The sequence below is a fragment of the Hyperolius riggenbachi genome, chromosome 4 (genome assembly GCF_040937935.1).
Source record: "Hyperolius riggenbachi isolate aHypRig1 chromosome 4, aHypRig1.pri, whole genome shotgun sequence".
NCBI lineage: Eukaryota > Metazoa > Chordata > Amphibia > Anura > Hyperoliidae > Hyperolius > Hyperolius riggenbachi.
This window is the reverse complement of record NC_090649.1, coordinates 471749473-471777185: the sequence shown is the minus strand read 5'-3', so window position 1 is coordinate 471777185 and position 27713 is coordinate 471749473. Positions and strand designations below refer to the sequence as shown.

General features: G+C 45.4%; 1 protein-coding gene across 2 annotated transcripts in view; it reads right to left on the bottom strand.

Moving 5' to 3' along the window:
* The window catches only part of TGFB2 (transforming growth factor beta 2), a 207939-nt gene extending 180964 nt beyond the window's left edge, over positions 1-26975 (bottom strand). The window contains exon 1 of one of the 2 annotated variants that reach the window (XM_068232906.1): positions 26580-26975. In XM_068232906.1, the coding sequence (XP_068089007.1) occupies positions 26580-26967 (388 nt within the window). In that variant the 5' untranslated portion in view covers positions 26968-26975. The remainder of the gene's footprint in view (positions 1-26579) is intronic. The other variant, XM_068232907.1, reaches the window with a different exon arrangement.
* Between the last annotated feature and the right edge of the window lie 738 nt (positions 26976-27713).

Here is a 27713-nt window from a genome sequence, read left to right as displayed (position 1 = left end):
GTTTACATTGCGCATTTTTAAAAATTGCACAACTTGCAGCATCATTTTTAAAAACGCATGTAAATCATACATCATGCCTTTTTGATATAAATATAATACTGTATTTGAATCCATTGAAACAATCGCAAAAACGCAAACGCATGAAAAACACCCCCCAAAAAATTGGCAATGCACAGTGCAGAAGACGCATGGTTTCTGCACTGCCTGCCCTAGTGTGTTCCCAGCATAAAAATGGCTCAAATGGAGGAAAAAAGGAAAAAAGTTTCTCCGGGCACCAATTGCAGAAAAGAGTCACCTTTAATAATGCTCCCGACACCTTCTAACAATCATGCACAAAATCTAGCCTTACAGCTGTTTCACGGGATAAGTTTCACGGGATAACCCGCTTCTTCAGAGGCAGCAGATAGACATTACCAAGTACAAAACATGATATATATATATATACATAAACAGTAAACAGGTCTTACCCCACGCTGCCCGACGTCCATCACTGCCGAGCGCGCGCCAGAGTATAGCACCGCCCCGAGCCGGCCAATCCGCCTGCTGGAGGAGGCATGCCCCCTTGTCTGGGAGCGTGCAGTGGGATTTCCCCAAGCGTCACGTGATACGCGTCACGTGAACGCGAACATCACTTCCTCCGCAATCGTATAGGCTGCCGGTATCAGTGAGGAGAGCGGCGTCACAGCTACCGGCAGCCTATACGATTGCGGAGGAAGTGATGTTCGCGTTCACGTGACACGTATCACGTGACGCTTGGGGAAATCCCACTGCACGCTCCCAGACAAGGGGGCATGCCTCCTCCAGCAGGCGGATTGGCCGGCTCGGGGCGGTGCTATACTCTGGCGCGCGCTCGGCAGTGATGGACGTCGGGCAGCGTGGGGTAAGACCTGTTTACTGTTTATGTATATATATATATCGTGTTTTGTACTTGGTAATGTCTATCTGCTGCATCTGAAGAAGCGGGTTATCCCGTGAAACAGCTGTAAGGCTAGATTTTGTGCATGATTGTTAGAAGGTGTCGGGAGCATTATTAAAGGTGACTCTTTTCTGCAATTGGTGCCCGGAGAAACTTTTTTCCTTTTTTCCTCCATTTGATGTCTATATCTGCTGGAGGCACAATTGCCCTATTGCACCTGTATCTCCTGACCTGCCAGGTCCACATCTAGTGCCGATCTTCTCTTTAGCCTCTTCAACCAAAATAAAAATGGCTCAAACCCACTAGCCGCCTTTTGTAAGCACTTGTGATTTGAAAAGCTCTTGCTAATGCAGTGTCAGTTTTTTTTTTCATAAAATCATATTGCTCCAGAGGGATCTTACCCATATAGCATTACATTAGCAAGAGCTTTTCAAATCATAAGCGCTTAGAAATGGCTTAGTAGCATACCGCTAGTGGATCCCAGGTCTTAAGGTGGCCATACACTCGTTAGATTAGCAGCAGATAGATCATCAGATAGATTTCTGATCTGTTGTGTTTAGGAACATTTTTTTTTTACTAGGAACAGATTTCCAATAGATTTCAGTATGAAATCTATTGAAAATCGATCTGATGGCATTTTGTTTGCCATCAGATTTCCATTAGGTCCAATGCAAACTGATAAGCCATCTAAACAGATCGATCTAGATTTTCCAGCATGTCCGATCGATTAAAATCGATCGAAATCGGCCGCAAATCGATCGGCCGATTTCGATCGATCGGTCGCTAATCGGCTGAGTGTATGGGCCCCTTTAGAGCCAGAGCATCAGCAGGACTGCCAGACAACTGGTATTGCTTAAACGGAAATAAATATGGCAGCCTCAATATCCTTTTTCATCCCCTGCATGCGCAGAACACGATTACGACGGGGAGATCCGGGAATCCCAATGACGCAATTCCTGTCCAGCAGAGAGTACGTCACTGGGCGAGGGGAGGGAGAAGTGATTTGGGGTCTGGCAATCGCCGAATCCCTGAATTACCCATGTCCCGGCCCTGGCCTATAGCTTTGCTGCAGTGTTCTCCCCAGAATTTTTTTCCAGCCGGGTGGCATGAAAAATTAGCCGGGTGGGGCGTCATGACAGAATGCAGGGCCAGTGCTTCTCTGCACAACTCGGTTTACAGCATAGGAGGAGGAGAGCCGATGACAGCCGGTTGCTCACCAAAACTAGCCGGGTGGAGCACCCGGCTAAAAGAGCCTGGGGAGAACACTGTTGCTGATGTAGCCACACCAAACTCAGGCACTACGCTAGAAGCACTGCCTCGGTCTTTGCGGGTGTGTGGGGTGGAGGCGGGTCTAGTTAGTGGGAAAGGCGTGTCTCAATCAGGGAGGTGGGAGGTATTTGGGGGTTATGGTTCATTCATTTGCTTTAACTGCAGCTTTATTTCAGGCACAACTTTAATAAAGTCTACCCATAAAAAAAACCTGTCCAGTCCAAGTAGAGCAATGATGAAGATATCTAACGTCAGAAGTGACTTGCAGAGAACTCTTCATGTCAATATGATCAGATATTCCAAAGGCAAGTTGCCTTAATAGTAAACATATTTTGACTTTTCTTATAAAAAGTCCACTTTGGCCCCGCCTCTTCCATCCCTAGATTGATGGCTCAGCTCACTTCACAACTCAATATCCACCTGTAATTAAAGCGGACCTGAACTCAGAACTTCCTCTCTGCTCTAAAAGATAAGCAACAGCTCATGGAAGCAGACATATTGATCCTGTGCTTTCAAATTAGCTTATCTGCCATCTCTGCCATGGCAGTCATGTGACCCGGGAGAGATCAAATTACAACTTGTGATTAGACACAGATGAGGGGGAATTAGACAGGCTAAACTCTAAATACATACAGGGTGCATTTCTCTGTTTCCTTCTGGCTTGTGCAAAAGTTCAGGTTCACTTTAAGTGTACAAGTCCATTGATTGGTTGCTGTAGGCATTAGACCTATTCTCACATTCCTACAGACATCTCCATACATTGCCTCAGATCCGCTGATGTCATTTATAGGAAGGTTACAGTAATGAGACATGGGTGTAATCTGAAAACTCATCTTCTATCTCTTATTTACATTTTAAAGGCAGGTTACACTGTATAAACTTGCCTGCGGGAGTCTGCAAGGTGTGCCGTCATGTCTGTATTATGTTAAATAAGTCTTTTTTGTTGCACTAGGTATGTCTTTTGGATGATTTTCAAAAGCATTTTCTGTCTACATCTGTAATACGCCTGTAATTATTAAGTATTAGTTGCAGTTTAGGTAAATACAATTTGCCAACAGTGATTATATGAGGACAAAAATACACAAAGTGCAGCTAGATACCATAGATTCTGCATGGCCAGATAAGAAAACTGACTCTTTTTCTCTCCCTGATTTTTTCCCCCGTTAGGCTACTTACACACCAGGAAGTTGCGTTTAGGGGACGTTATAGGGCACATAACGTGCCCCTAACGCATTGTGCAGCTCACTCTGGCGTCCGTGATGCTGTGATGCGTACTCTTGGACGCATGCGGCATCACGTGGTCCCGCCCGGCCAATCGCCGCACAGAGTGGCCGCTCCAGGAAGTAAACACTACACGTCACACCGTGCAGTGAATATTAATTAGCCATCTGTCTGGCCGCTCTCCCCTCCTCCCCAACACTACTGAGCATGTGCGCACAGTCTGACACGGCTTAGCCGCGCATACCCCACAGCATGCAGCACTCTCAACGGATGTGCTGCGTTACAATGTAACGCAACGTGGGCACTGTGAACAGCCCATTGATTTTTCATTACTGTGCGGTGGGCTGCGTTACAGGCTGCTCTAATGTGCGCCTGTAACGTCTTACTGTGAAATCAGCCTTAAAGTGGACTTGAACTCTTGCACAGGACAGAAGGAAAACAGAGAAATGCACCCTGTGTGTATTAGGAGAGTTAAGCTTGTCTAATTCCCCCTCATTTGTGCCTAAGCACAAGCTGTAATTTGATCTCTCAACTGTGTCACCTGACTGCCATGGCAGATAAGCTCAAAGCACAGGATGTTACCAATATGCCTGCTTCCATGAAAGCAGGAAATAGAAACAACACAGATTTATTGTAGGATTTGTATCAACTGTAACAAATATTTTTCTTTAAAGGTTATTATGCTGTTGCTTTTCTTTTGAAGTTCTGAGTTCAGGTCCGCTTTAAAGGATACCCGAGGTGACATGTGACATGATGAGATAGACATGTGTATGTACAGTGCCTAGCACACAAATAACTATACTGTGTTCCTTTTTTTCTTTCTCTGCCTGAGAGAGTAAAATATCAGGTATGTAAGTGGCTGACTCAGCCCTGACTCAGACAGGAAGTGACTACAGTGTGACCCTCACTGATAAGAAATTCCAACTATAAAACACTTTTCTAGCAGAAAATGGCTTCTGGGAGCAGGAAAGAGATAAAAAATGTCAGTTCATAGATTTTAGCTCTGGCATACTTCAAAGAAGGTGTCATTGAGCAAAAACAATAAAACAGTTAAAACTTAAAAAGTAGATTTAAACATAAAATAAAACCGTGGAATATCTTAAGTCATTTTTAGGAGAAAGAAGATAGATACAATTATTTATTTCATTAGTTTATTTTCGCCTCGGGTGTCCTTTAACCTAGGTGTGTCTTATAGTCCGGAGCATCTTATATTCTGAAAAATACGGCTGTCCAAAGGCTGCCCAAGGAGGGCCGGAGATGTATTCAACCTGCTGGTCAAATAACTTCAATATAGGGACAGCAGTGGAACCAGGGCATGGAGAGAGGACAAGGAAGGCTCTACGGGTTCCAAACTCTGCCATCTACATAGGTATCTAGCTATTTTTTTGCGATGTTTCAGGCTTACTTTAAACAATGCCAGTTGCCTGGCTGTCCTGCTGATCTTTTATGCATCAGTCTGAATCACACACCTGAAACAAGCATGCAGCTAATGCAGTCAGACTTCAGTCAAACATCCGATCGGCATGCTTGTTCAGGAAATCTCACTAATAAAGTTGGATGCCATCAAACTAACGCTCTACAATGCCCCCTGAAGGTACACTGCCATGGAGTCAGGAAATGTAGTCGCTAATGGACTATTTGGGAGCCCAATTGGAGCTTATGCAAAATATCGACTATTGGGCGCCAAAGAAGAAATTTGGGCGCCTGATAAGTAGCTGGCGCTGGGCACATCCAATCAAAGTTGTTCGTTTTGAGAATTATAACTACGTAATTTATTACTTTAAAATGTTTCGTGTTTACTATAACAGAAGTTCTATTATATCGGGGTTTACTATAGCAGGTGTTACTCATAATAATGATTGGCCAGACCTGGACAGTTAATTTGCTATACCTGAAGTTTTACTGTATCAGGGTTTACGTTTAAGTGGACCTGAACTCAGAACTTCCTCTCGGCTCTAAAAGATGAGCAACAGCATAATAACCTTTAAAGAAAAAAACATTTCTTTATTACAGCTGATACAAATCCTGCAATACATTTGTAGTGAGTTTACTTCCTGCTCTCACGAAAGCAGACATAGGGTTAACATCCTGTGTTTACAAAATTAGCAGCTCTGCTCTGGCAGGGGAGATTCCTGAGCGGACACAGATCAAATTACAGTGGTGATTAGTCACCGATGTAGGGAGTTATACAGGCGAAAGCCTCTAAATACATAAAGGATGCATTTCTCTCTGTTTTACGTCTGTCCTGTGCAACAGTTCAGGTCCACTTCAACCAGATTATAGTGTATTCACCCCACTTCTTCTACCCCAGCGACTCCCAATCCTGGGACAGGAGTTTGGGAAGACCCTCGCCAACCAGGGCCATCATTAAAAATCTCACCGAGATTTATCCCTCCCCATCTGTTAGTCTAAATATAAAGCTGTGAGCTGGAGGTGAGCTGGCTGGAGACCTGGAGAGTGAAGCCTTTTAGGCCTGGAAGACAAAGCTAGTTTCTGTGCTTAGAAGACCTACGAAATATTGACTTTTGCAGCAGGGAGCAACTGGGAAAATGTCAAAAGTTTACTACGGAAAGTTCATTTCTGCCTGAAAACACTCGACGTGTCATAAGCTGAGGAGGGAGGAGGCTGCTTTGATGTATCCGTTTCATAGAACATTTAGAAGTCAGCCCAACACATTTAATTGCTGGCAAACATATGAAGCTAGATGTTGCATTCCTTTCTCTGAAGCAGCCACCGAGCTCTGACAGCCCACATCCAGGTTTGGGCATGTTTGCAGGTTTAGGCATCCTTCCACCCTCCCCACCCCCAAAAACATAAAACTTGTCCACTTAATCCCCCCCCCCCCCAACTTTCTGAGATAAGAAAGAGGGACACGTAAAAGAAACACCCCTGCCACACCTCTAACCACGCCTCTACCACACCTCTAACCACGCCCCTACCACATCTCGTATCATGCATACCACGAAGAATTCATAAACAAAAAACTTGGTTTTATAATTCAGAGTGGTAAAAGCCATAGGGAGCAGAGAGAAATATTATATAAACAAACAGACTGCGCTTGTCAAAATGGAAATATAAATGCTTTAATAAGGATGTCAGTTGCACAATTTCCATTTTGACAAGCGCAGTCTGTTTGTTTATATAGTATTACAATATAAGGAACTGGGACCCCCTCACAGTCATCGCTGCTGTCTAAATTGGGCGCAACACCTTAATTCGAATTCAACCTCCTGCCTATCCCAAGAGTAAAATATGTATGAGGGAGCAGGGGGTAGTGACTGCAGAGTAGAATAGGCCGAAATGAGCAGGGAGCAGTGACAGAGCGAGCAGGGAACAGTGACAGCACAGTGAAACATGCCAGAGAGAGCAGGGAGCAGTGACAGAAGAGTGGAGCAGGCCAAAGGAAGCAGGGAGTAGTGACAGCAGAGCGGAACAGGTCAGAAGGAGCAGTGACAGCAGAGTGGAAGAGGCCAGAGGAAGCAGGGAGCAGTGACAGAGAGAGCAGGGAGCAGTGACAGAAGAGTGGAGCAGGCCAGAGGAAGCAGGGAGTAGTGAAAGCAGAGCGGAACACGTCTGAAGGAGCAGTGACAGAAGAGTGGAACACGTCTGAAGGAGCAGTGACAGCAGAGTGGAAGAGGCCAGAGGAAGCAGGGAGCAGTGACAGAGTGAGCAGGGAGAAGTGACAACAGAGTGGAACAAGCCAGAAGGAGCAGGGATCAGTGACAACAGAATGGTATATGCCAGAGGGATCATAAAGCAGTGACACTAAAGTTGAAAAAGCCAGAAGGAGCAGGGAGCAGTGGCAAAGTGAGCAGTGACAGCAGAATAGGATAGGCCAGAGGGATCACTGACAGCATGTGGGATGGGCCAGAGGGAGCAGGGATCAGTGACAGTAGGATGGAATAGGCCAAAGGGAGCAGTGACAGCAGAGTGGAATAGGCCAGAGGGAGCAGGGATCAGTGACAACAGAGTGGGATAGGCTAGAGGGAGCAGTGACAACTGAGTGAAATGAGCAAGAGGGAGCAGGGATCAGTGACACAGGGATCAGTGACAGCAGAATGGAATAGGCCAGAGGAAGCAGGGATCAGTGACAGCAGAGTGGAACAGGCCAGAGGGAGCAGGGATCAGTGACAGCAGAGTGGAATAGGCCAGAGGGAGCAGTGACAGCAGAGTGGAATAGGCCAGAGGGAGCTGGGATCAGTGTCAGCAGAGTGAAATGGGCCAGAGGGAGCAGTGACAGCATTGTGGGATGGGCCAGAGGGAGCAGTGACAGCATTGTGGGATGGGCCAGAGGGAGTAGTGACAGTATTGTGGGATGGGCCAGAGGGAGCTGGGATCCGTGTCAGCAGAGTGAAATGAGCCAGAGAGAGCAGTGACAGCATTGTGAGATGGACCAGAGGGAGCAGTGACAGCATTGTGGGATGGGCCAGAGGGAGCAGTGACAGCATTGTGGGATGGGCCAGAGGCAGCAGGGAGCAGTGACAGAGGACCAAGGACACGTGACAGCAGAGCTAGATGGGCCAAGAACATGGAGCAGTGACAGCAATGTTGGATGGACTAGCAGGCAGCAGGGAATCAGTAGCAGCAGAGCAATCCTAACGGTAATATTGTGTTTTTTTTATTATAATACAGATGACAGCCAAATTTGAAAAAGGTAAAATAATATTTGCGCTCGGAGTTCAGCTTAAACTCTCCATAACACAGAGAGCGGAATCTTTCTCGGAAGTCCACACAGCATTACATATAATTCCCTTAAATACTTTTCTTGTCTTAAGCTTCATCCCGGGAGATTGGCACCCGGCCACATCTACCAATATTAACTTCTATTTGTAGGGCGTCCTTAAGCCAAAAATAATATTTAAAGTGAAAGAGGCCTTGGGATATAGATTCTGTCGCTCACAGCTTCGCTTTCAGAGCTCACCAGTGCTAAAAATACCCCCGAAAATGGCTTAGAGGAGGGCTATCAGCGTAGAGTATAAAGCTGGGTCCGGTATAATTAGTGCATATTTGCCATAGCTCTAGAGGAGCTGCTTCTGTACTAATAATGGTAGTGCAAGGCTTTCCCATGCCACCCGCTGCACAGCTTGACCTTGTACCTAAACTTAAACTGTTTGTATAACATTACTGCCTACACACTGTGGAATGCACTCCGCTCAGCACATCAGTATAACGGCAATACCAGCACAGTATATCAACTCGGAGATATTACAGGGTTACTCATTACTGCATATAACCAAGCTGTATATATAGACAGATACAATATATATTTACTGTTTATATATATAGTACAGACCAAAAGCTTGGACACCTTCTCATTCAAAGAGTTTTCTTTATTTTCATGACTATGAACATTGTAGATTCACACTGAAGACATCCAAACTATGAATTAACATATGTGGAAGTATAATACATAACCAAAAAGTGTGAAACAACTGAAAACATGTCATATTCTAGGTTCTTCAAAATAGCCACCTTTTGCTTTGATTACTGCTTTGCACACTCTTGGCATTCTCTTGATGAGCTTCAAGAGGTAGTCAACTGAAATGGTCTTCCAACAGTTTTGAAGGAGTTCCCAGAGATGCTTAGCACTGGTTGGCCTTTTTGCCTTCACTCTGCGGTCCAGCTCACCCCAAACCATCTCGATTGGGTTCAGGTCTGGTGACTGGAGGCCAGGTCATCTGACGCAGCACCCCATCACTCTCCTTCCTGGTCAAATAGCCCTAACACAGCCTGGAGGTGTGTTTGGGGTCATTGTCCTGTTGAAAAATAAATGATGGTCCAACTAAACGCAAACCAGATGGAGTAGCATGCCGCTGCAAGATGCTGTGGTAGCCATGCTGGTTCAGTATGCCTTAAATTTTGAATAAATCCCCGACTGTGTCCCCAGCAAAGCACCCCCACACCATCACACCTCCTCCTTCATGCTTCACAGTGGGAACCAGGCATGTAGAGTCCATCCCTTCACCTTTTCTGCGTCGCACAAAAACACAGTGATTGGAACCAAAGATCTCAAATTTGGACTCATCAGACCAAAGCACAGATTTCCACTGGTCTAATGTCCATTCCTTGTGTTCTTTAGCCCAAACAAGTCTCTTCTGCTTGTTGCCTGTCCTTAGCAGTGGTTTCCTAGCAGATATTATCCCATGAAGGCCTGATTCACACAGTCTCCTCTTAAGAGTTGTTCTAGAGATGTGTCTGCTGCTAGAACTCTGTGTGGCATTGACCTGGTCTCTAATCTGAGCTGCTGTTAACCTGCAATTTCTGAGGCTGGTGACTCGGATGAACTTATCCTCTGCAGCAGAGGTGACTCTTGGTCTTCCTTTCCTGGGGCGTTCCGCATGTGAGCCAGTTTCTTTGTAGCGTTTGATGGTTTTTGAGACTGCACTTGGGGACACTTGGGGATGACTGACCGTCATTTCTTAAAGTAATGATGGCCACCCGTTTTTCTTTACTTAGCTGCTTTTTTCTTGCCATAATACAAATTCTAACAGTCTATTCAGTAGGACTATCAGCTGTGTATCCACCTGACTTCTCCACAACACAACTGATGGTCCCAACCTCATTTATAAGGCAAGAAATCCCACTTATTTAACCTGACAGGGCACACCTGTGAAGTGAAAACCATTTCAGGTGACTACCTGTGTTAATTCATAGTTTGGATGTATTCAGTGTAAGGCCCGGTTCACATTAGCGGTCGCCGTCCGGAATCGCCGTGCCGGAGCCGGACCGCATGCGGAACGGACAGAACAGACGCACGGCATAGCAATGAAAGTCTATGCGTCCGTTCACATGCGTCCGTTTCGTCCGGACCGGAGCCGGACCGGATCCGGACTCCGGCGTAAGACCCAACATGTGCTATTTTTTGGTCCGGCTCCTCCGGCTGACGTATCCGGAGCGGAGCCGAACTGTTGCATCCGGCCAATAGAAACCAATGAGAAACGGAGAGCGCACAACACACTGGCTATAAAAACCGGACGTTCTACCCCACTTCCTATGCGTATTGTAGCGGCGATTTTGGATGGGGACACATGGGCAAGCATTTTGGAGTGGAGCAGAAGTGACTTTAAACGTGCTGGAGATGTTGGCAGTATGTCGGAGGTGGAGGTGAGTTCTAAACAGCGGAGGGCCTGATTCCACAGGTCCACCTTCTGCTGACCTCCCAGACCCCAACATTTTTATTTTATTTCTACTCTCTTTTGCCAAACGGATCCGGATCGCATCCTGATGTACACCTGATGCAAACTGACCAGATCCGGATCAGAACCGTACGGTTCCGATCCGGATCCGGTCAGGTCATCCGGTCCATTTGGCAGAGAACCGCAAGTGTGAACCGGGCCTAAATCTACAATGTTCATAGTCATAAAAATAAAGAAAACTCTTTGAATGAGAAGGTGTATCCAAACTTTTGGTGATGCCGCGGAGCTCCTGGTCAACAGTGGAACGATCGGTGCAGCAAGAAAGAGGTACTCTTTGGCTGTCATCTGAATTGATCGGTGCAACAGGAAATAGGTAACACTTTGAAACTGGCTCTAGAGAGGGTGTTGGACTGAGCGCTATCATAAAGCCTTATTGACGGAATTGCCATAGCTGGATTCTTGTATGGCGTCATGCAGTCGTAACTACTATCCGTACAGGAACTATGAAACTGTTTAAAAGCATTTATGAATTGCTTGTACGATTTCCAGTCTGTACCAAACCGCAATAGGAGTTGCATAAGTGATGCAGCCGCCCCTGAGCATCACATACACACATATTATAGGGATCGGCCGATCCAGATTGGGTGTGAATGTGGAGTGAGTCTGGGTGTGAACACCGGGAGTACTCCTACTGTGCATATGCCCACATCCCTGGTGTCTAGTGCCTTCCCCTCCTGTACAGTTTCCTGGTGTTTAGTGGGTCTCCCTCCCCTATACAGTTCCCTGGTGTCTAATGCCCCCTCCCCCCTTTCCTTCCCAGTACAGTTCCCAGGAAAACTTAAAGAGACACTGAAGCGAAAAAAAATATATGATATAATGAATTGGTTGTGTACTATGAATAATTACTAGAAGATTAGCAGCAAAGAAAATATTCTCATATTTTTATTTTCAGGTATATAGTGTTTTTTCTAACATTGCATCACTCTATAATATGTGCAGATTACACAACACTCAGCATTCAAAATGAGTCTTTCAGAGCAGTCTGTGAAGTAATGAGCTCTCCTCTAGCAGAGGAAAAGTAAACAGTTCAATTACAGTTGAGATAATAAAAGTCAGATAACAGCCCTCTCCACGACTAAGTTAGTCGGAGAGCTTAATAGCTTTTTTGCATAGAGATAACAACTGGAGTTTCTCAACTCTTCCTGTACTGGAAACAATTAGACTGATGTATCTGATCTTAATGTTTTATTTCTTAGCTGTACTACACATACAAATCATAATATCATCATTTTTTTTTCGCTTCAGTGTCTCTTTAAGTCAAAAATAAAAAACAACATTTACTCACCCGGGGCATCCCTCAGCCCCCCAAAGCTGGATGGTGCCCTCGCAGCCCCGCTCCGATCCTCCTGTCCCCGCCGGCGGCTACTTCCGGGTTCGGCGACAGCCGCCGACAGGCTGGGAGCGCGGCTGATTTTCCGCGTTCCCAGCCGCTATATCACCCTCTATTCTGCTATAGTGGCCCTCCCTCCCCTATACAGTTCCCTGGTGTCTAATGCCCCCCTCCCCCCCCTTTCCTCCCCTGTAGAGTTCCCTGGTGTTATGAGGTTCCCCCTCCCCTGTATAGTTCCCTGATGTCTAGTGGAGAGGAAGAAGAATGGCTGCCAACGTCGGGATCTCCCAGGAGGTGAGTAAAAATGCCCGTTGTGTGCATCGCTCTGCAGTAACCTCCCACCGGCTACCACAAGTTCAGCTCAGGATAACCGCTCCTAGCTTGTTTTTTCCAACCCGAGCTAGACTCGTGATAACCGCTAAGGAGGCTAAGGGCCTGAGGGCAATGAAGAGAGGAACGGACAACGTGTGTAGATCCATCATGTACATACCTCTGTACTTACCTTAAGTAGTTTTTCCTTGGGTCAGGTGTCCTTTAACAAGCCAAGTCAAGGTTTGGGCTGGATGTACCCTAGATGGGAGTGCAATCTGGTGATTTTGAATGCACTGGGCAGCTCAGGTGATCCATGGCTCTGTAGCTACACCACTGGAAGCACAGTCAATCAAATGCATGTGTCGTGTGCACACTTCATGGGTATGTAATGGGGATGTCAGTAAGTTTCCAACATGCAGAGAAGAATGATTGATCAGACGCTAAAAAAAGCATGATCGTCAGCTACCGATCCAAGGGTGGCACCACACCAGAAACGGCAGAGTGTATGACCTGTTCCCAGGCCACGGTGGTTAACATGTACCGTGAGCGGTTGACTAGAACCTGTTTGACAACTGGTAACTAAAGTGCATTTTGCACAGGAGCACAAACATTGGACTAGCACTGACCAGCAGAAGGTTGTCTTCTTCAGGTTTTGAGCTCAATTCCTTGGCCTCCAAATTCTCTGGACTTTAAGGCAATCAAGCACATTGAGGACCACTTTAATTGACATGTTGGACTTCTAGATCATCCAACACCACACGCCTATGAGCAACTGTCAGACGAGCTGTCATCTCCAGACACATCTAGCAACTATCCAGCATCTGACTGAATCATCCCCACAGCATCTGGTTGCCATCTGGGCTGCCAAAGGCGGTTATTCTCAGTATTAGCAGGACACCATAATAACGGGACTTGACTGTACACATACATGCGTGAAGTGATTGACACTGACTGTCTAATTATAGTGGCACCTGTCAAGGCAAGGGTTGGTACATATTAGGCAGAAAACAGTCAGTTCTTGAAGGGGATGCATTAGAAGCAGAAAGCGTAGGCAACTGTAATGGTGGCCACTAATGATCTAATCTTTTTCATCCAATCTTACCAAATCTATGTAGTATAAGGGTAAATTGAGTGAATATACTGAATGGATACTTCAGGTAGTTACCTTATATTAAATAGAAATGGTAAGATTGGATGAAAAAGATTGGATCATTAGTGGATCTGAGAGACTCAGGCATGGACTAAATTGTCTCCACTGTCAACAGTGTCTGCCACTGAAAGCTCCTACAATGGGAATATGAGCATCAGAACTGGTCCATGGAAAAAAAGAAAAAGGTGGCCTGGTCAAAAGAAACACGTTTTCTTTGGTCTCTGAAGTCCTCAGATCTCAGTCCAACAGAGCATCTGTGGGACGTTCTGGAAATACAATATTTTAGAAGCACATTTGTTTTCAGGCATGGAACAGGTGAAGCAGATGGATTTAGAGCTCCAGCACTTGGCTGAGTCTTCAGCCGAGGGAGAAGAGCCTGGACGCTGGCACTGTCGAGGTTAGGCATAGATTGGGAGAGTCTGCATTTCGAGATAGGGTAGCATGAAGTTAACTCTAAAGACTCGTACACACGCTGTACTACAGGGAACGACGGGTCTGTCAGACCCTCCTGCTGGGCGGGCGTTCCAGCGACAGTACAGCGTTTGTACAGTCTGTCAGGCAGACTGATAAGGCTGTTTCTGAACGATCCGCTCAGCGGATCGTTCAGAAACAGCCTTAACAGTCTGCAGACAGACTGTACACACGCTGGAACGCCCGCCCTGACGGACCCGTCGTTCCCTGTAGTACAGCGTGTGTTCTGGCTATGGGGAGGGGGCTGATTTGTACTGGAAGCAAATCTGGCTACTGGAGAGGGGGCTTATATGCGAGTCAATTACTTTTTCCTGGTTTCTGAGGGAAAAGTGGGTACCTCTGCTTATAAACGGGTAGGCTTATATGCAAGTATATACCGTACGACGGGCCTGGGGAGTACACATATATTTGGGGGGGGGGGGGAGACAGGCTGGAGGGTCTGTCGGTCATTAGGAAATCAAACGCCGATATTGTTGCACACCCAATCAAGCCATTGCAACCAAAATATTCCAGCATACCTGATTGATCCCTTCGAATAATTTGGGCTGGAAATCATTGAAACAGGATTGATCAGTTGGCCATGTTGCGGCATCGATCTCTGCCAGCTTTGACCATTATGATCAAATCAGCTGGATATCGATGCCTAAAATCGAGCTATGCATGGGCACTCTAACCGGGTAACCATCGGCATAGGCTCAGAGTAAAACTTATTCTGTTCATAAGGGAGGTGCCAAGCCAGAATTATAAAATAGAGGCAAAAAAAATAAATAAATGCAAGTATGAAGCATTATCAATCAGGGCCCTATTTTAAGCATAGTAAAACTTTACATTTCCAAAATCTAGTACAGATGGTCAACGGTTAACGAATGAGAAAGGCACTGTAGGTTCGTTCTTAACCTGAATCTGTTCTTAAGTCGAAACACTGTGCCATCTCTGTCCCTGTACCTCCTTTTTGCCCCCTTGTGCCTCCAGTGTCCCCTTCTTTGTCACCTCTGCCTCTTTTACCTGCTTATACAAGTTTAAAAGAAATTTTTATTCGAATGTTTTTAAAATCGATTTTCTCCAAAAAGACAAGTGCAATTTGAAAAAAAAAAAATTTGGGGACTTGTTCCCACATAATCCATGCCATTCGTATCGGTGGGTCGTTCGTAAGTCAGGAACTATCTGTAGTTACGTAAATTAAATTCAGTTTAAAGAATTAAAAAAAAAAAAAAAACCTGCATTTTATTTCAGAAACTTTCTTTGAAGATTGAAGGCTGATGCAGATGTTTATTAAAAATAATCGCCGCCCTCACTGCAGTCACCCGGCAATGACACGTTATAACCCTAACGCTTCCATACGAGTTCAGCTCCTGTGCTCCGCATACAAACATCTGTCGCCCTCTATTGGTGACATGCGGGATCTGCGCATCGTATTTTGTGAACGTCTATTAAATCAGCCCAGTCATTTAAGGTTTTTTTTTCCAGCTTTGCAGAAACATTTGTTTTAAAAACGTGTACAGAAAATAATCCTGAAATAGTGTGCATGAGACTGAGTCCCTTGTGGTTATACAGGCCTATGGGGAAATTGGGGCCTAGCTCAGCCAATCACATACAGGTTCTGTAGTCCTTATTCTGCAGCCAAACAAGACAATGAAGAAGAAAGAGAAGAATATCACGCTTGCTACTTGAAATCAGTTTTTTTGGCTGCAGCAGGTGAGAGGCATTTGTAGCCTGGGGGAAAATACGAGGGTGGAGTGTGTTCATAGCCCACGTCAAATGAACCATGCTAAGAAATCATTACCAAGGAGGAAGTGTCTGGATTCTCTGCTAACAAAAACAGCAAGAGATCAGACAGTCACACATATTTATACACACAGGGACCGGGAAAAGTAGTTTACTATTTGAGAAATGGTCATTCACAAGCATATAAAGTGTAGTATAGTACTGGATCTTAATTCAGTTACTAACTGGGAGTTATTTTTTCTTTTTTAATGCTTCAGCAAGCGTGCACAGACAGTGTCTAAGCTAGATCACAATGCATAGTGCTCAATATGCTGGGATTTGCACGCAATAATCATGCAACAGCTTGCACAGGAAGCATAGGTCTCACCAGTTAATGCCAGTAAAGTGCTGATAGTGTGCTACTCTGTCCACATTTCTGTGCAGCCTGGATGATACTACTGGCATTGCAGCCATGCACAAGCAAGTCACAGATGACAGGCAATTACCTCAGTAATCAAGCAGCAGCTTACACAGGAAGCACAGGTCTCATCGGCTGGTACTCCACGCCAGCCCAGAGTAGTGTGCAGATAGCATGCAGGCTACAAGTGGCTGCCAGCCCGCCCACCGACCACGGCTCATGGGCCTCTGACTGACATATGGTGCAAGCGCTCCACCCACTTTCCACTATAGCCGGATACAGAACACCCCAGGGGGGCGATAAACAGGTTTACTATAACAGAAGTTCTATTATATCAGGCATAACTCCCATATACTTATAAACGATGCTTGGCTGGAACCTGAACATTTAGTTTACTATACCCATACGTATATGCAAAAAAAAATTCAAAATTTAAAATACATGTGCATGCTCACATATAAAATGTACATTTGTCCAGAGCAAAATGTACTATAATTTACTTTTTTCCTATGTCTCTGTCACTTGCAGTAGGCAGTAAACCTCTATTCTGATTGTTCATGGGGGGTGTCTCAGAGTTCAACTTCTCATTATTTTCCAAAGCACTTACTGAACAGAAGTTGCTCAATACAACTCCCAAGATGCTGTGCGAACAAGTAGGGAGGCCGGCCTGCATCATTATATAGATCTTTTCCAGGGAGTGCTTTGGTAAATAATAAATTAATTCCCTAGAATTCCCCCATGAGGAGATGGACTAGTCCAAAAAAGGTCAGCTTTTTACTACCTACAGCTACATAGGAATTATTATATAGTGCATTTCAATGTTTGTGATATTGGTCCATTAACCCATTAGCAGCTTTAATAGTGTTATCTCAATTGAGATAAGCACACTGCTTTTGACCTCAGTTGGCAGAACAGGTTGTGCTGTAAATTCTTGAAATGCTTTGATCTCCCTCTGCTAGCAGAAAATATAGAAACTGAAAGCAGAAGACCTCTGTTATTGTCTCACACTGCCACCTAGTGACAACTGGCCATAAATACACATTACATTATTACTAATTAGAAGCAGGGAAATGTAACAAATAAGAAATTTTAAAACATGTGATAAAATAAAATTGGCCTGGAGCACTTCCAAGCCTCTAAATAAATTGGCTTCTAAAGGGTTAAGGTGAACCTACTGAGATAAAATACCCAATGCACCTCAAATGTGCATTGGGTATTATATTAGTGCTCTGAGTTCTCCTTTAAAGCCCAGCTTCAGTCACAGAAGTTTCACTAGTCCCATGGTGACCCTTTAAATGCCCTTTCAGGTGCCCCTTCACCAGTCACTTCATTCAATAGAGATGTCCAGAGCTTCAGGCTGGACTCTTCTCAGGCGTGTCTTTCTAGGTTTGCTTCCTTGGCGACTGAACAGCCACAACAGAAGCAGCAGCTGCAGCCACACCCATAGAGCCTTCTGTGAACTCCTTCAGCAGGGCTGCTTCAGATCACCTGACCAATTTTTGCCTCAGAAGTCTCATTTGATGGACACAGACACAGAACATTTATATTGCCCTTTTTCAGCCAGAGCTGCAGCCACTAGGACGCGCTCTATAAGCAGTAGCAATGCTAGGGAGTCTTGCCCAAAGTCTCCTACTAAATAGGTCCAGGCTTACTGAACAGGAAGAGTCGAGATTCGAACCCTGGTCTCCTGTCAGAGACTTAACCAGTACACTATCTAGCCTATGTATAAGGATTACATTTTGGTATTCTACTTACCAGGCATTGGGTTGGTCTATTTACCTTGAAGGCTGAGACTGAGCTGTATAAATATCAGGAATCACAGAAGGCCAAACACAACCACGACCATGATAGTGAAGGATGGGATTTTACTGCCTACAAGTTAGGGCTGAGGAGTCGGTACTAAAATCATCTGACTCCAACTCTGACTCAGACTCCGTTTATGAAACCACTGACTCCGAATCCATTGCTGTTGGGAGATCCTTAAAGCATCAGCTCTGAGCGCCTCAGGGCTTATACTCCAATGATTTCCCAAGGGCACTTCTACTTGACCTGATGAAGCGGCCTTTGCCATGAAACGTGTTGTCCAACGTGCATAATAAATGTAAGGTATTTTTGTCCATGAAACTTGCACCTCGAGGGTAAGATCCTCTTACCGTCTATTGTAATACACGAAATATACAACCTCACTACCATTGGGCACCTCCTCCCAGTGTTTATCAGTGACCCTCACCCAAGGAACTCACTTTACGATTGCACCTTGAGTGAGACCCCCTATTTTTGGAGCAGTGACCACCGCATCTCATCCACAAGGTCGAGAGGGGACAGTACTTGTCCACATGCCCCAATGAGTGGTTGCATCCTTTGCAATCCACCTTTCTGAGTATAACCTTATACTATTAATGATATTAGAGGAAGAGGATCAGCTGGACAGTCGTGCAATCAGCCTTGTTTAAAAATAAATAAATATGGCTGCCTCCATATCCCCCTCACTTCAAGTGTCCTTTAAAAGCCTTCAATGGAGGTCTTGGCTTCACCATAAATTCTCTCTCATTTATTTAGCTCTTGCATTACCTCTCCTAGGTGGCCATACACCCTTGCAAAATGCAGAGCTGAACCTAGTGGACGGTATTTATTTTTTTTCTTTCAGCAAACGTGGAATATTCCTTTAAGCCGGTCACGTTTCTATTTCCTCTCACTGAAGAAGTTTTTTTTCATGCGTGAAGCAGCCCAAGTGCACCAGTAAGGGGTTAACTCTGTCACCTCCAGTAGATCCAGCAAAGCATTGCAAAATTTCTCTTGGCTGACAATCAATTCCCAGAGTGCAGTTCACATTCAGTTATTTTACTTCATTTTTTTCCCCCTCACTTCCCTCTCTCTCTCTCTGAGCAAACAGCTTCTATTGCCCATGGGCTTCTAGAGACTCCTGCTCTCGTCATCGTGGCTCCCAGCTGCTCCCCACAATGCCGTCCCGTGTGAAGAGCAGAGGGCCCGGCGTCGGCACCTGACCACGGAGCCAGCCCGTAACTCAATCCTTTCTAAACTCTGCTGGGATAAAGGCAGCTCGGAGGAGACGGCGGGGCAGCTAATGGTGGATCAGCTGTTCTAGGGGTGTTTGGTTCTGGCGATGGTGGATTTGGCTAGAGCAGACAATAAAAGTACCGGTTTTACTGACACTTCGCTATTTCAGATCACGAAGCGGTTATCTCTGCGTTTCTGGCGCCTCTCTCCTGATGATCACATAACCCTAACTGGGGCTCGTTCACACTAAGGGCATTTTTGCCCTTTTTACAACCGCAGGCAATTTTTTAAAAATCGCCCTCAAAACGCTTGTGCAATGATTCCCTATGAGAAAGTTCACATCTGAGCGGTTTGTTTCCGATCCGCTCACCAAAGTGCTCCCTGTACCATTTTTGAGGTGTTTTGCCTCAATGGAAGGTATAGGAGAAATGCAAAACTCACAAAATTGCTTTGCACAGGTTTTTTTTTTCTTTTCCGGATCAAAGAGTTAACTTCCTGGCTTGCGTCAAGGAGTGAAAAAACGCAATCGCTCTGTAAAAGCATTTGGAAAATAAATTTAGAAAAACTGCAGCGCCCACCTGAGCGCCGGGAGGAGAAAAAAAACAAATCGCGCACAAAAATCGATTTTCGATGTTAACGAGGCCTTAACGGTGAATCCCATTTATGATGCCTTATCTCCTCCCTCCCATTACTGCCTGACCCTTTCAACCAGGGCTGTGGAGTCGGAGTCGAGGAGTCAGAGCAATTTTTGGTACCTAGAGTCAGAGTCAGTGATTTCAATATACTGAGGAGTTGGAGTTGGGTGATTTTTGTACCAACCCCACAGCCCTAGTAAAAATTAGACTAAGGAGTCAGAGAAATTTTGGGTACCTGGAGTCAGTGGTTTCATAAACTGAGGATTTTTGTACCGACAACACAGCCTTGCTTTCAACCCTAACCTCTTTCTTCATGCGTACCTTAACTCTAACCCTCCCCCAATATTAATCGCTTCCTCATGATTAAAATTATACCCTCCCCCCAACATTACACCTTTCCTCAGGCCTAACTCTGACTTTTGCCTCTCAAGAAGAACTCCAGTGCAAATAATGTAATTTAAAAAGTGATTAATTTTTACAATAATTATGTATAAATGATTTACTCAGTGTTTGCCCATTGTAAAATCTTTCCTTTCACTGATTTACATTCTGACATTTATCACATGGTGACATTTTTACTGCTGGCTGGTGATGTCACTGGATTCTGAAAGGAGATGCTGCTTGCATTTTTGGCAGTTGGAAACAGCTGTTATTTCCCACAATGCAACAAGGCTCGCACAGTGTGATGTCAGCACCTAGGTGCTGACATCACACTGTGGGAGGGGTTTCACCACAATATCAGCCATACAGAGCCCCCTGATGATCTGTTTGAGAAAAGGAACAGATTTCTCATGGGAAAGGGGGTATCAGCTACTGAGTGGGATGAAGTTCCGTTCTTGGTTACGGTTTCTCTTTAACATTAACCCTTCCTTATGACCACCCATAACCCCCCCCCCCCAACATTAACCCTTTCCGCATACCTAAACCTACACACACACACACACACTCCTTTCCCCTAACGTGAGTAAACACATCAAATTTTGGTTTGATTTTGATTCAATTTTCCCACCTTCATGTAGCATGAGGGCCAACATATTTTGAATACTATGAACGTACTGTGTAGATAGGCTCTGATACTACACGGGGGTGATAACATTGGTTAAGCAAGGGGGCCTGGTCGGTGGAGTTGTACTGGGGGCCCACCGGGACACATGGTCCTGCTTGAAGCTGGTAGATTTTAGCCACCCAAGACAATTCTTTGTAGCTGTGACAGGTCAATGTATGGTGAGGTATAGTTTGAGGTATCCCTCAAAACCAATGCCCTCCTGCCAGCTGGATCATACCTGACTAATTGCGATTGCAGATCCCACAGCAGGACACCTCTTGCTCGTCCTCTCTATGAAACAGAACTGACGAGCCAAGCCAATGATTGCTCCTAAGCTGCCACCTGAAACATTTGCCACCTGAATTCATATGACCGTGGCAAAGGACTTGGTGAAAGGGTACGGCGATTTTGCATTGGTGAAGGAGGTTGTAGAGTGCGGTGTGTTTTGGACAGCTCAAATGGAGCCAAAAAGTCTTTGAGGATCATGGCTTTACACAAGTACAGTTGAGTCACAAAGTTAAAATTAAGAATTAATTTAGGTGGGTACGGTAGGGGTATGGGTAAGGGGTACACTGTTAGGTCAGATATTGTGAGCATTAGTTGCAAAAACTTTTTTTTCTTTATTCCTAACTGAGCTTTAAGGATCTTGGCATGGGTTTACTATGATTATGTTCAGTGTCCTACGTGTCCTAAATCCATTTATAAGCACTGTTTCAGCTGTTAGTGCAAAACATTTTTACTTTTTGCAAATCAACAAGTAAAATACCAGGTGCGGCTACTGATTGTTGCTGGACTCACTACTTCAGGTTTGCAGTTGCTACTCCCTTCCTCCTCCCCAGTGCCTCAATCTGAATCCATCCCCCTTGCGGTTACACAAGTGATGTGGATGGAAGAGACTCAATTACGTAGGCTGTCAGTCCACAGAGAGGCGTGGCTTCATTCAGAAGAATGGTTGTCTCCTACCCCCTACTAATCTGGTCATTGCCAGGGGGCTGGGTTTGGACTGAGAAAAGGTCGAGAAGGTAGCGAGCGGCAACTCCAAGTCTGCAATAAAATGACCAACAACGATCAACTGCTGTACCAGGTACTAGCAAAAACAAAAACTTTTATTTTTTAGACAATGATAATTGCACATGCTTGCAATCAGACCACTACTAATAACCTAGTCAAGGCAGGAGTTGTGATTTTTGCCACCTTGTAACAAACAATTTCTGAGAAATCCAGGCCAGATCTGCAACATTGCTTGTGTTATCCTATTCTCTCCACGTCAGCTCCGTAAATCAGGTCCAGGCATTGAGTAGCAGGAACTGACTGCAGAGCTGCAAAAAGCTCCTAGAGCAGAAACATATACTGTACATCCACGAGCAGCGCTAGGTGGTAGTATATCTTCGAGATAGAGCACTCAGATATAAAAAAAATGATAAATGCCAGTGTAGAACATTAAACTCAAGTACTCGAATCTGACCTGTAGAGGCTGAGTGAGGGCACTTACTGGAAGAAGGGGGTGGGATGGGGAGGGAGATCTTGGAACGTGGAACATTCTAAATATGCAATTAAGGCACAGAAAGTTCTAAAACAGAAAACACAAACTTCTGCAGAGTGTATTAATGGAACTCGAAAAAAAACAAACCACAGGCACAGATGAGGCAATACAGTTACTGACTGTGAAAGCGTGTGAACTCGAGGTATATAGCTGGATGCCTATCTGTGAGAGAGAGAGACACACACACACACGTATGAAACCGGCCCCCCTTTGCTGGACAAATCACAAGTAGTCAAGGCTTCTTGAAAATTGAAGCTGGCATTTCACTTTTGAGTCCTCCTTAGTTGTTGTCACTCGCTACCGGTATCTCTTGAAAATGTCCTACTGGTTCCTAGATTTGCCAAACTGGCTTCTGAATTCTTATTAATTTAACCCCGAGCCCTTTTCCACCTCTGTATAGAACATTCCAAACATATAAGCAAGACACTACACTACCGATGAGTGGGATGCCTCAGCCGAGCATGGAAAATGTTGAAGTTTGGGGGTCTTCTGTACACTAATAGGACTGCAGAGCTTTGGATGGTGCCAAGCAATGCCGTATGTAGGGGCTCAATTTACACATATAGAATGGATGATTATGATGAAGACCGAGTGTGTGTGCAGATGAAGAAAGCTAGGAACACTCAAGTCTCTAAATTCTGGCAAAATTAACATACTGGTAGTAAACACCAACAGGTAGAACTTAAGTAGAAATAGCTGAGACCCATGTAGGAGGAGACAGTATTGGATCTGGAGGTCACTGTTCTGTTCTGTCAGATGAATGGTGATAGGCAGGGGAAGGGCAATCTTGGAATGCTAAAGACAGAGACTCCTCCCAAAAATAGACTACTAGTCCCTGCAAGTGGTCAGGAACTACTGAAACAAACCTCTGACACACGCAAATGACCCTTAGGAGACCACAACCTGTATAATTTTATGGATATACAATGTAGATGGAAGAGTGATAGAGAAGAGTAATATAAATCATAGTAAATATGGGATACCAGGGAATCAGAAACCTCTGACATCCCAGAAAGGTTCTGCTGGGTGTGGGGAAAGCTTCCTAATTAGCATCTGACACATGCAGAGGAGGAGACAGGAGTCAGTCGCAGCTCTAGCCAATCTTATTTCCAGTTTATAGCGTAAAGTCCTATGTATTGATCTATAGAACAGCATATTCTGGCCAGCAGGGCACATACAAGCACGCACTTTGAAATGGGACATCAGGAATGCAGAAACTCCCAACAGCACACAACGCTTCTGCTGGGTGGGTAGAGCCTGCTAAATGAGCAGCTGGCACCTACAGATGTGTTGGCACTAAGAGCGCACTGGCTGCAATTTGCAAACTATTGTACAGTACTTTCCCAAGCACAGTGCAATTGCCTGCAACCCTGTAGGCTGTTCTTTTTAGGCAGCTAGGAGAAAACCAGAAGCCTCAGGCTTGAGGGAAGTGGGTAGGAGATGCTAAATAAAACTCTGGCAACTAAATATGAGGTGACAAAGAGCAAAGTACTGACAGTAAATGCTTGGAAACATTATAATCAGCACATAGTTACGGACAGTGCTGGAAAGATTCATGGACAGTCACTGTGCTAGATGGTGAGAGCTGAACATAGCTATGGACACTGAAAGAGAGAACTATGGAAAGTGTTAGGTGGTGGGGGCAGTGCACAGCTATGGATGGTGTAGTCTAGAACCATGGAGAGTGTAGGGCAGAACTGTGAACATTGTTGGGTGGTTAAGGCTGCACACAACTATGGATAGTGCAGGTTGTAACTATGGTAAGTGTTGGGTGCAATGCACAGCTATCGATAGTGTAGGACAGAACTATGGACAGTCAAAGAAAGAACTATGAACAGTGTTAGATGGTGGGGGCAGTGCACAGCTATAGATAGTGTAGGACAGAACTATGTAGACAGTGTAAGGCAGAACTTTGGACAATGAAGTGGAGAGTGAAGCACATAGCTATGGACAGTGCTAGGTGTTGGGGGCAGTGCACAGCTATGAACAGTGTTGGATAGAACTCTGGACAATGCTAGGTGTTGAAGGCAGTACACAGCTATGGACAGTGTTGGATAGAACTCTGGACAGTGCTAGGTGTTGAAGGCAGTAAACAGCTATGAACAGTGTTGGATAGAACTCTGGACACTGCTAGGTGTTGAAGGCAGTACACAGCTATGGACAGTATTGAATAGAACTCTGGACAGTGCTAGGTGTTGAAGGCAGTACACAGCTATGGACAGTATTGAATAGAACTCTGGACAATGCTAGGTGTTGAAGGCAGTACACAGCTATGGAGAGTGTTGGATAGAACTCTGGACAGTGCTAGGTGTTGAAGGCAGTACACAGCTATGGACAGTGTTTGATAGAACTCTGGACAGTGCTAGGTGTTGAAGGCAGTACACAGCTATGGACAGTGTTGGATAGAACTCTGGACAGTGCTAGGTGTTGAAGGCAGTACACAGCTATGGACAGTGTAGGATAGAACCCTGGACAGTGCTAGGTGTTGAAGGCAGTACACAGCTATGGACAGTGTAGGATAGAACTCTGGACAGTGCTAGGTGTTGAAGGCAGTACACAGCTATGGACAGTGTAGGATAGAACTCTGGACAGTGCTAGGTGTTGAAGACAGTACACAGCTATGGACAGTGTAGGATAGAACCCTGGACAGTGCTAGGTGTTGAAGGCAGTACACAGCTATGGACAGTGTAGGATAGAACCCTGGACAGTGCTAGGTGTTGAAGGCAGTACACAGCTATGGACAGTGTAGGATAGAACTCTGGACAGTGCTAGGTGTTGAAGACAGTACACAGCTATGGACAGTGTAGGATAGAACTATTAACAACTCTAGCTGATAAATGCAATACACGATTATGCATGACTAAGGGCAGTACAGTATTCAGCTATGAGCTCTGATCAAGTACAGTGCACAGTTATGGCCAATGATTAGATCAGTACAGTAGGCAGCTATCGCTATTATTCAGTACAGTACACAGCTATGATTAGTGTACTATATAGATACGATTGTTGAGCACAGGGCACAGATATGGATATTGTTCAGCAGAGTACACAACTGTGTTTAGGGTAATACACCGCTATGGACAGTGATCAATACAGTGGAAGATAAGGAAAGGCTAATGCGTCCACATGGGTTGCAATCAGAACAGTACACAGCTTTCAATGATCAGAGCAGTACACAGCTGTAGACAGTGATCAGCACAGTGTACCTCTATGCCCGGTGATCAGTACAGTATACAGCTAGGATCAGTACGGTGTACTTCTATGGCCGACGATTAGTGGTACAGTACACAGCTATAGACAGTGATCAGAGCAGTCAGTACACAGTGAATAGTGATCAGTACAGTACAGAGTTACAGTAAGTGATCTGCAATGTGTACCTCATTGCCCGTGATCAGTACAGTACACAGCTATAGCAAGTGTACTGTGTACCTCTATGGACAGTGATCAGTACAGTGTACCTCTATGGACAGTGATCAGTACAGTACACAGCGATAGTCAGTGGTCAGTACTGTGTACAGTACACATCTAGGGTCAGTGATCAGAGCAGTGCAGAGCTACAGTCAGTGATCAGTACAGTGTACTTCTATGGACAGTGATGAGTACAGTACACAGCTATAGTCAGTGATGAGTACTGTACACAGCTATAGTCAGTGATGAGTACTGTACACAGCTATAGTCATTGATCAGTAGTACTGTGCACCTAAATGGACAGTGATCAGTACAGTACACAGCGATAGTCAGTGGTCAGTACTGTGTACAGTACACATCTAGGGTCAGTGATCAGAGCAGTGCAGAGCTATAGTCAGTGATCAGTACAGTGTACTTCTATGGACAGTGATGAGTACAGTACACAGCTATAGTCAGTGATGAGTACTGTACACAGCTATAGTCAGTGATCAGTAGTACTGTGCACCTATATGGACAGTGATCAGTACAGTACACAGCTATAGTCAGTGATCAGCACTGTGTACCTCTATGGACAGTGATTAGTACTGTGTGTACCTCTTTGGACTGTGATCAGTGCAGTACACCGCTATAGTCAGTGATCAGCACTGTGTAGGTATATGGACAGTGATCAGTACAGTACACAGCTAGTCAGTGGTCAGTACTGTGTGTACCTCTGTGGACAGTGATCAGTACAGTGTACCTCTATGGACAGTGATCAGTGCAGTACACAGCTATAGTCAGTGATCAGCATGGTGTACCTCTATAGCCAGTGATCAGTGGTACAGTACACAGCTATACAGTAGTCAGTGATCAGTACTATACACATTACATCTCGGGTCAGTGCTAGTGTACAGAAGGAACACACAGACACACACAGACTTGTAGAAGGGTAAAAATCACGTACTCTCCCAGTGCTCCCGTCCAGGGGCTGAGTGAGGGCACTTACTTTCAGAGTAGGGCAGGAAATCGATCTTATAGACCTCCTTGGCATAGTACTCGTCGTCGGTCCTCTCCCGATCGCACAGCAGCGCTCTCTGGCTGGCCTTCTCCTGCAGCAAGTCCCGGGTGCTGTTGTAGATGGCGATCACATCCTGGGACACCTCCTCGGGCTCCAGGTAATCCTCGGGGGGGCTGGTGAGCTTCAGCTTGCTCAGGATCTGGCCCCGGATCGCCTCTATCCTCTTTCGCATAAACTGATCCATGTCCAGGGTGCTGCAGGTAGACAGGCTTTGGGCCACGGCCGCCAGGTCCAGGGTGAGGAACACGCTCAGGAGATAATAGTGCATCTTCATACCAGGTGGGGGGGGGGGGGGGGGGGGGGGGGGTCACACGTCACTAACAGATAATATTCCACAAAGATAATAATAATAAAAAAAAATATACAAATATGTACAAAATCGCTGCTGTGCAATCTCAGGGTTCAAAGGGAAAAAGTTTATAAAAAGTTTCAAAAAGTTCCTAAAAGTTTCAAAAAAGTTCCTAAAAAAAGTTTCCAAACAGTTCCTGAAAGTTTGCAAAAGTTCTTAAAAGTTTACAAAAGTTCCACAAAAAAAAGTTCCTAAAAAGTTTCCAAACAGTTCCTAAAAGTTTACAAAACTTCCCAAAAGTTGCCAAAAGCTCGTAAGAGCCATAAAGAGAAAATGATGCAGGGCTCTAGAAGGCTGGCGCTGGCCACGGCACGGTCAGGAGGAGGCTCGGCGGTCCGAAGGAAGCGCTGGAGGAGCCGTCATGTAGGTAGTGAGTGACTGCTGCTGCTGCTGCGCTGGGAAGAGCTGGCTGGGCTGGGAGGTCCAGGGCTGCCAGGAGCCTGGTCCAGCGAGGAGGGCACACAGAGACTGCTGCTGGGGATCCTGGAGCGGGCTGCATCCAGCAGGGCTAGTGAGCAGTGCTAGCAGTGATCTCCCTCCAGTGAGCGCAGAGAGTGTGCAGAGTATGTGCAGTGCTGCTGCAGCTGCTGCTCTCTCCTCCTAGCTGGCTGATGCGCAGACCGTTATGAGGCTCCCATGTGTGATCAGCCCCTCTGTGCTGCACCGACGCT